Genomic DNA, 9,567 nt, shown 5'->3' with positions numbered 1-9,567 from the left:
TTAGGATTTTGAAATATCCACCTTTAAATCTACAATTGCTATCTCAATACAAAGGATGTGAATTTAATGTGTTTCTCTGCTAGAAGGTGGTTCCTCACCCCTGATTTGTGTGTTATGTAAGCCTCAACATCCATCGCAAGCATGCAGACAGACACTATGCAAACACACTGTGTCACTGTCCTTTAGTCAGGTGGCTTTAAAATCAAGGCTTCTGGATGGGGTCTGGACAAAGAGGAGTAAAAATAAAGTTTACGCAGAGAGACAATTTAGCCAAGAGAGGCAGACCCTGTGTATAGCTGTCATCATATTGTATTATTTCAAGTACCATTTTTAGTATGATCCACAGTGTAGCAATAGCAGTGAAAGGACTTTAGAGGTGAAGGTGGTGTAAAGCTCAGTGAATAGGAGTTGTAGTAGAATCAATACAAGGTCTTAAAGGTAATTTTAATCACTTGCCAAATAAGCAACAGTAAAGCAGTAAAAATGAGCAAAAACTGCCAAGAGTCAACTGTGTGTTGTCAGAGGTTTAATTGGGGGCATGTTTCCAAAGGCCGGGACTTCTAAATAATGTTTGTTAACCACTTTAGAGTAAATATTGGTTTTGGTCAAATGAACTTTGTCTCTTTTCTTGAAATGTTGAACCTTCAATCAGTGCATCAACAACATGGCCACCTCAGATGAACTCCAAAAGTGTGACCTTTGTTCTTGCTCACTCCTCGTTCATGTACATTATCTGTATCTATTATCCATCCAAGTTCCTGCTTGTCAGTGTGCTCTATAGTGGTTGACCACAATGGCTCTGAACATCCCCGGTGTGATTGCAGCGGTGCTGTTCTATATCCTGATTTTGGGAACAGGGGTGTGGGCTGCCCAAAAGTCCAAGAAGGCTGAGAGGAAAAGCCATGGAGCCAGGACTGAAGTGGTGCTCCTCGGAGACAGAAATATCAGCTTGCTGGTTGGGATTTTTACCATGACTGGTAAACTGTTTTGTGGAGTTTAGAAACTCATTTAGTTGGTATCAGGTGTTTGAATTGGTTATTTGCTATCTTGTTGTGCAAACATGCTAGGAGTGACCCTGGTTGCAGTTGTTTTGAATCCAGTTATCTCAATGTTACAGCATGTCTTCAATGTTACAGCATCTTTCCAGGTAATTCCAGGTAATTAATAATTTTTGAGTAGAAGTTTGAGTAGAAATAAAAGTTAATCTCTGAAAGAACAACAAAACTATCCATTTATCAAATTTCTTAACAAAGTTTTAACCACCATATGGGTTCTGTTTTCATTATACAAGATGAAACATGCCCAGCACACTATTTTCATTGTAGCTGGTTGTGTGATGTGAAGCAGTGTAGAATTAATTGCTATTTGCTAAACAGCAAATAGCAATTAAGGTTTCTCTAGAAAAGTTGTGACAAAGCACAGATAGACTGCAGCATTGGTAGGGCCCTATTGTTTCTGGGATAACAGAATCAAGGACAGATTTGCGGAATTAGGAATTTATAAAAGCTATAGCTCAGATTCTGTAGGGCCCTAAGTCAGTGCTAAAGCTTACTGGAGATTTAAAAATATGTGATGTGTTGTTATAGAAAAAAAAAATTCCAGTCGTCTGGTGGAAGAAGTACTCAGATCTTTTACTTACGTCATGTAGTTATACCGCAATGTATAAATACTCTTACAAGTGCTTACTTAATTGAAGGTACAAGGTAGATTTATAAAGTAATAGTTTATAGTTTAAAAAGTGAGTAAAATTTAAAAATTAAAAGTAAAATTTGTCCATGATCCTGCTACATCTCTGGAGTTGAAGGATGAGTTAATTAAAATCACTAGCTATTATGGGGACAGAGCCTTCTCCAGGGCAGCTCCAAGGGTCTGGAACTCTCTCCCCCAAGAGATCCGTGACTCCGAGTCCCTCACCATATTTCAGTCCCGCCTCAAAACCCATCTCTTTTCTGCCTATTCCTAGCCAAACCCCCCTTTTTGTGTGTAAAGTGACCTTGAATTTGTGAAAGGCGCTATATAATTCCAATGTATTATTCTAATTATTATTATGAATTTTCTATCTGGTTGCTTGGGCATGTTGCTGCAGATGGCATCAGACAATTCCTGCAGTCCAAGTCGGGTCAGCTCTCCTCCCCCAATTCGACCTGCGCTTTCAGTTTCTTTTCTCTCCTCTAGTCTTGCTGCCATATACTCACACTTGCAACTGTGCACATACAGTATATTATTACAAAATATTCTATTTAAAGTGTGTATGTGTCATTCCTCTGCAGCTACGTGGGTCGGAGGTGGTTTTATCCTGGGTATTGCTGAGGCGGTGTACTCTCCTAAAATGGGCTTAATATGGGCTCTAATGCCTATACATTACGCAGTTTCCTTCTTAATAGGTAAGACAAATCAAACACCATAGAGGCAGAAGGCTGTACTGATCTTGAAAATATTGTACATAAACGTATTGTTTGTCTGGCTCATTTCATCTGTTTCATGGACATTTTATTAAACAGCCACAGTAAATGCACAACATGTAGCCATTTAGGAATTTGTTTCAGGGACTGATGTACTGATACCCGCAGCTTCTCAGCTTCTATTACACAGTGCCCTTAGCATCCAATAATCACACAAAGAAGAGGTTTGAATGAAATATTCAGATAGTAAATATAATATAATGCTTAATATCTCATCCACTGCAAAAGGTGGGCTTTTCTTTGCCAAGCCAATGAGGAATAAGAAGTATGTCACCATGATGGACCCATTCCAGATAAAATATGGCAAAGTACTGAGTGGAGCTCTGGTGCTGCCTTCTCTGCTGATGGATTTGCTGTGGGTGGCATGCACTCTGCTTGGCTTAGGTAAACAGATATACCAAACAAATAATAGCAGAAATGTTCAGTTAGTGGAGGCACTTAATCTGTTTTTTGGGGTTTGTCTAACAGGAGCAACTATGAGTGTGATTCTGGACCTACCCTATGCCTATTCTGTGTGGATCTCATCAGCTGTGGCCATTATCTACACATTGTTAGGAGGCCTTTATTCAGTGGCATACACTGATGTAATCCAGCTCTGTCTAGTTTTCATCTGTTTGGTGAGTTACAGTGCTTTACACAGTAGCACATATTCATTTTAAAGATACAGTTTCAGCTGGTTTGTGCCATCAAGTATAACGCTCCAACACCCAATATGTATATAACGTTCATCTTGATAGCATAAGAAAAAATAATGTATTTGTTGTGCAATGGTCTTCAGTCTGATGATCTCAATATCTATTTCCAGTGGTTCTGTATCCCCTTCCTGCTGCTCAACCCCATATCTACAAACATTGCTCAGACAGCTTTCAACCATTCTTTCCAAAAACCTTGGGTCGGTACTTTGGAGCAGGACAAAATCGGGAAGTGGATTGATGACTTCTTAATGATTGTAAGATCAAACTTAATCAGTATCCTAATTTCCTGCTATTATCCTTAAGCTTAGAGCACAGCTACATGTGGGACAGCCAAAGCACCATAAAAGCCTTTACATACACTCCAGTTCCCTGCATTTTTCTGTGCCATGTGAATGAGAAATCCTGTTTGTCTAAGACAATGGCGTAGAAGTGCTGTTGGGTCCTCTACGGTCTTCTTCTTCACATATGTCAGGTGCACTGTGCTTATTCCAACTTGTGAAGGGCTCAAATGAGGCAAATAAGGAAATTTACCATTCTCCTACAATTGGAATTCAAATAATCTTGATCTTCATTTTTTGTGTTAACCTGGTAAAACATTTGCTCAGCATCTCATGACAGCTATGGAACTTTCTCGCATGCGGTATAGGACACCCACCAATGTGCTTGTACTATCTAATTAACTGCTCACGTTACAGTATAATGAATAACAACTATATTATACATTGTATTTTATGTCATAATATACTAATTTATCATATTTATACTCATTACTGGGACTGCTGGGCCAGTCTGAGCCAAACAAGTCCTGGCCTGTTTTTCATTCTCAGTCCGTCCCTTCCTGTGATGGAACAGGGGGTGTTGCCCTGGCTTTTGGACAGTACAAAAGGATTGTACTTGTGTATCAAAATATTAAATTTTTTGCTTATCCTCCTCATCTTTTCTTGCCCTCAACATGCATCTTTCTGTCTTCCGTGTGCTCTTTATTTTCAGGGTCTTGGTAGTGTTTCATTTCAGAGCTTCCACCAGAGGACGCTGTCTGCCAACTCATCACGAACAGCCCAGATAACCTGCTATGCTGCTGCTCTTGTCATCATCATACTTGGAATCCCCCCTACCCTAATTGGGGCTGTCGCCGCCTCCACAGGTGGGATTTAGGTTTGAGATGACAGACATTTAATACATATTCTTACATTGTAGATAGGAGTGGTGTACATGTTGGCCAAATTATTAATTTTAAGTTATTTTGTAATGTGACAGAGAGATCAGTGCTTCTTGGCTGGTTGCTTACTTAAGCCTACATATGGCCTCTGTACATTATGAAGAGATAATGTGACAAAGCCATAGACTGTATAAAAATAATGGATATAGCCATCGTGACATCACCCGTTGGTCTCTCTCGGATCTTTTGAGCTGTGGGTGACCTGAAGTGACCATATTTAGACAAGACGTTGGAGCTGGGGGGTTATGTGGAGTTTATTTAAGTCATAGACTGTGGTGACACCTTGCAGGTAGCAATTCACTCAAAGTGGCCATGCCATTAAATATGCATAACTTGTAAAAGTATTTTAATGGATTAGTTATATAAAAATTAACCACCTGTATAGTTGTCATGAATGTTGAATAACCAGGATGTAAACATGGTGGTCTGCAGAGATTAATCCTTTATGGAACAAGTTTCAAGTCGTCATTTGAGGAACCGCAGCTTTTAGAACTTGGTTTCATTTTCCAGCCTTTTAAATGCACAATAGAGTCAAAGTTTCTGTATCCAACCTGCATGGGTCCAGTATTCTGGTTGGGAAATTATTATTATAGTATTATAATATAGTATTTATTTTTCTTATTTTTCACATCCAGACTGGAACCTGACGCTGTATGGCTCTCCATCTCCATATATCCGTGGTGAATATAGTTTGGTCCTTCCCCTGACCCTACAAAACCTCACTCCGTCTTACATCTCAATCGTTGCAATCGGAGCTGTGGCCGCTGCTGTCATGTCATCCGCAGACTCTGGCCTGCTGTCCGCAACTTCTGTTTTCACCTCAAACATCTACAAGAACATCCTGCGTGAACAGGTAAGGAGTGCAAAATGTTGATAGTGGTGGCCCAGTGGCACAATGTTTCTCTAAAGGGTTAGGAGGAACAATTGTTGCAAATTTAAACTGTAATACAAATTGAATCAATTCTGTCAAATCTGGAAAGATATTTGAATTAATAATGAAGCATCCTCTTGTATGATTCCATGTCCCCCAGGCATCAGACAATGAAATTCAATGGGTGATTCGAATCACAGTGGTGGTGGTGGGTGTGGTTGGGACATCCATATCATTCTACACCAACAGCCCCCTGGTGCTCTGGATTCTCGGAGCAGACGCCTCCTACACCCTTATGTTCCCCCATCTGGTCGCCGTGCTCTTCTTTGAAGTGACAAATGGTTATGGTGCCATGGTAGGTTACATCGTAGGGCTGACTGTGAGGGTTTTGTTGGGAGAGAACATTTTAGGTCTACCTGTTGTTCTTCATCTTCCTGGTTGCACATTGGAAGATGGTGTCTACGTCCAAAAGTCCCCTATCAGGACAGTCTCCATGCTCTGCACTTTGGTCACCATCTTAGTTTTGTCCTGGCTGGCTTTGTTCATATTCAATCATGACCTGTTGCCTGAGAGGTGGGACATATTCAAAGTAAAGCGTAATGTTACTGTGTCACCTGTGGATCCTGTTACGCAGAATCTCAATGAAGAAGCAGGGAGTGATGCTGAGTATGACGAGAACAATTATGGAGTTGCCTTACAGCCAGTGCTGCAGACTGGATCATAACCAGTCCTTTAAAAAAAAAAACAGTGGCATGAATTTTAAAATAATCTTGATAAGTATGTTTATTTACAGAAACTGTAAGTTAAAATTGCCTTTAATTTAAGCTTCTAATAATAAAAAACATTTAGTTGTTCCATCATAATGTTCCAGAACCCAATTACATGAAAGAGAGATCATTTGAAAAAACTGTTGATAACTCAAAAATAAATAAAGGTTTCATATTTTCAACAGTTAATAAGTGACCTGTATCCAAATAAGATGGAGATTAAAATCATTTTATTTGTGCTCTTCAAAGCATTAGAAATTTTGGAAAATTCAATTGTAGAACCAGTGCCTCTTACTGAAAGTCATTCAAAGACCCCGATTTGACATGCAAGCAGTAAGGTAAAAAAATATACATAACAACAATGACCTAAAAGACAAGAAATAAAAATTTAAAAGATGCAATAAAAAAAGCTGCAATAAATAAAGAGCTGTTATCATTACAATTGCAATAAAAGTAGTGCACGTTATGCAGTAGCAAGTGTATGAGGTATACACTATATGCTGGCAGTGTGGCTTCTCTAACTTGTTTACATGGACACTGAAAAAAGAATCAACAAGTACGGCGACGCTCACGCACTGCTTCGATATGCAACGTGAATCGGGCCTCACCCTTGTACACTTAGCCTATCACTGCATGAGCAGCAGTGCTTGATGATTGTGAGTTTCAAAAATTATTGGATGCAGCCTGACAAGTTTTTGGACACTATAACATGATCAGTCGAGCAGTTTGTTGAGTTCCAGTTGACATGGAGCACCACAGGATTTTCCATCCAACCAACTCAATGCATCTTTATTGAAATAAGCAAGTATTGGCCGGCACTCCGTGGAGCTTACGACCATGGTGCTTTAAGATATTTCTTCTGTACTGCACATATCATTTGTCACTTCAGTATAACTCCTGAATACCGCATACATAGCATATACACATATGCAGATACTATACATATTAATCTAGTCCATGTTTACCTATTCAGCCTTTATTTCTTTGTGGAAGTTTTATAGGCTACAACTTACAGAACACTTGAACAGCATATAAACATTTCATTTTTATTTTTTATTTCTGGTCACTGGTGCTTTTTATTCATACAGTATAATATTTAAATAAATACCAATTAATTCACACACTTGTGTACATAATAGTCCTGTCTGTGATACGCCTTTATTCGTCCATCTTTGTTGTCCTTGTTCCCAGCTATTATTTCAAGATTTTATTTGCAAGTACATTGAAAGCAATGCAAAGGAAGTTAAATTACCTGTATGTGTACACACACTCTATATATAGAGGGGATTCTGGGATATTTCTTGAATAAATCTACTCTGTTGAAGTTCCGAGTTTTATCAAGCTATTTGACATTGGATGATCACTGCAATAAGGTGTTTGTGTCCATATTCATGCTTTGATAATCAGTTCGATTGTCTCTTTGTTCACACAATTTCCATGTGTTATCTCCTGCCTTTCTTATTGTCTTAGTAGGCGGGTTTCCATTTGCACAAAACTTAAGCATTATTCTCAAAATGTAGCTAAAAAACAATCCTGAGATGACTGTGTTTCCACTGAGTGATGTACTGCGACTTCTCCTCTCACAATAACATTCCAAGAATCATGGTGATGGATGTTCAATACATTAGCGGTTTTATTTCTATTGCAGCCACCACACTAGCCGTCTTTATTTCCAATCCAAGGTCACGTAGGCGTGTTATGGAGCCGAAATGCAAAGGCAAGCCCCTTATACATAGCAGCGGCCATGTATGAGGGATTTCTGAGAGGTGATAGTCCAAGATTTCAAAACTTGCAGATGATCCGATCAACTTTTGAAGAGTTATGTGATGCAATAACACCTCCTGCTGAGGGAGCCAGTTCCTACTGACAAGCACATAGCCATAGCACCATGTGTAAAACAAAAAAAAAAAAAGTGTTTCCATTGCAGTTTTGAAAAATATGGTGTTTTGAATTACCTGAAAAACAATCTCATGAGCGTAAAAACTTTTTTGCTATTAATGGGAGTTTTACTAAATTGATGTGTTTCCATTGGATGTATTTTATGTTCACAATTTCAAGTTGTGCATTTTAAAGGTAAATGGAAACCTGCCTGGTGTTCAGTCATTGTATTTCTGTTAGTAACAAATGTGCATAAAATTGAGGTGATTTTTGTGTGTGTGTGTGTGTGTGTGTGTGTGTGTGTGTTTGTATTAACACATTTTTTAAGCACAAACTGTCTACTTTGATTATTATTATTACTATAGAGTCATAATAATAAGAAAGGCATTTACCCTATGCTCTGCTTAAAATTATGTAATAATTTTCTTAGCCCCCAACAAATCATGCCAGTGAGCTAAATTTGCTCCTACATTACTGTAACACAATCTTTGGAGGGTAGATCATCTTCAACGGCTGGTCTTGTGCTCCAGTTGGCTCTGTGATTTTTAACAGAGCAGATTCGTTTTGCAAAACAACTCAGTATGTAGATTATAACTATGCAACTGCAGTACTAATGACTTGAGGTCCTTTGGCTTAGCTGAATATGCTGAATATGTGATCTAAGCTGCGAAGAGACAGTTGCTGATTCAATGACATGTCAAGAGTTGACCTTTTGTCAGCAGGAGGTTGTCACCATATGGCTCTGACACAGATGGATGGGTTGTAAAGGGCCTAAAAAGGCTGCTGAGTTAAGAAATGGGTCGATCTATTTTAGAACAGGAAGTTTATAGGTCTGCGTCATGAATTTTGACGAGAATACCAGACATACATAGTTCTTTGTGATGAGAATGGTGTTGTGACGTTACGGGGGCTCTTACGCAACAGAAATGGATCTAACACAAAGTGCAGATTGACCTGTTTAAAACAGCTGCTATTCATTTGAGATATACAACATTAGATACACCTTCATCCTTCAAGTCAGTTTGTCTTATGTCATGTCTTAAGTCACCGAAGTGTTTATCGCATAGCATTTCAAAATGGTCTACTTTCTAATGTCTTAACCCTTTAAAACCAGTCAGATTGGCTTGATTCCCTCCAGAAAACATGGAAAGAAGGCAATGAGCAACAAGAAGACATGAACCAAAAATTTGAAATTGCCTTAAAAAAAAGAAATCAAGGAAATAACCTTGTGCTTAAAATCCTAATAATTTTGTAACATAATTTTAAATATGTAATTATGATAATTATAAATATAGTTGTTCCCTAGCTTTTTTGCTTTTTTTTTTCTAGACATTTTTCAAAATCATTTTCTATATCTACTAATCTGTGAAACATTTATTGCCAAGTTTCTCATTGCCTTTTTTGGTCATAGTTTCAGAGCAGCGTTTGGTTGATGGTGCCAGTAACAACTTAACATAAGGAGTGCGAGGGTGCCTATAGGGCATTCGTGGGTGAGTAGTTGATGGGTCCAATGAACCCTGGATTTCATGCAGGATTACGTTATTGACTTCCTGTCCGATTGTGATGTTTTTTTCTACACCTAACCATTTGCCTCCTTCCCATAATCCCAACTATCCATGCCAGCACGCACGTTTGTTGACGCCCTGGTTGGTTGCCATGTGCTTGTGTTCCCTAA

At 38.8% G+C, this 9,567-nt stretch overlaps 1 protein-coding gene across 1 annotated transcript; it reads left to right on the top strand.

Annotated features, from left to right (window-relative positions):
- Positions 1-746: 746 nt before the first annotated feature.
- LOC121941952 (high-affinity choline transporter 1-like) lies at positions 747-7,338 on the top strand. Its single transcript, XM_042484989.2, has 8 exons — positions 747-977; positions 2,271-2,384; positions 2,691-2,846; positions 2,931-3,079; positions 3,268-3,411; positions 4,148-4,301; positions 5,012-5,229; positions 5,408-7,338. The coding sequence occupies exons 1-8, from the start codon at positions 794-796 to the stop codon at positions 5,969-5,971; spliced, it is 1,683 nt and encodes a 560-aa protein (XP_042340923.2). The 5' UTR covers positions 747-793; the 3' UTR covers positions 5,972-7,338.
- The last annotated feature ends 2,229 nt before the right edge of the window (positions 7,339-9,567 follow it).

This window comes from Plectropomus leopardus, chromosome 3 (genome assembly GCF_026936395.1).
Source record: "Plectropomus leopardus strain MGB_pleo_1.0 chromosome 3, ASM2693639v1, whole genome shotgun sequence".
NCBI classification, from domain to species: Eukaryota; Metazoa; Chordata; class Actinopteri; order Perciformes; family Serranidae; genus Plectropomus; species Plectropomus leopardus.
This window is presented reverse-complemented; position numbering and strand designations above follow the sequence as displayed.

Excerpts from the sequence above, each read along its gene's own strand:
- LOC121941952 (XM_042484989.2), top strand. The coding sequence starts at position 794 with ATGGCTCTGAACATCCCCGGTGTGATTGCAGCGGTGCTGTTCTATATC. Across the intron at positions 2,385-2,690 it reads CGCAGTTTCCTTCTTAATAG|GTGGGCTTTTCTTTGCCAAG; the intron begins GTAAGACAAATC and ends CCACTGCAAAAG. Across the intron at positions 5,230-5,407 it reads AGAACATCCTGCGTGAACAG|GCATCAGACAATGAAATTCA; the intron begins GTAAGGAGTGCA and ends CATGTCCCCCAG.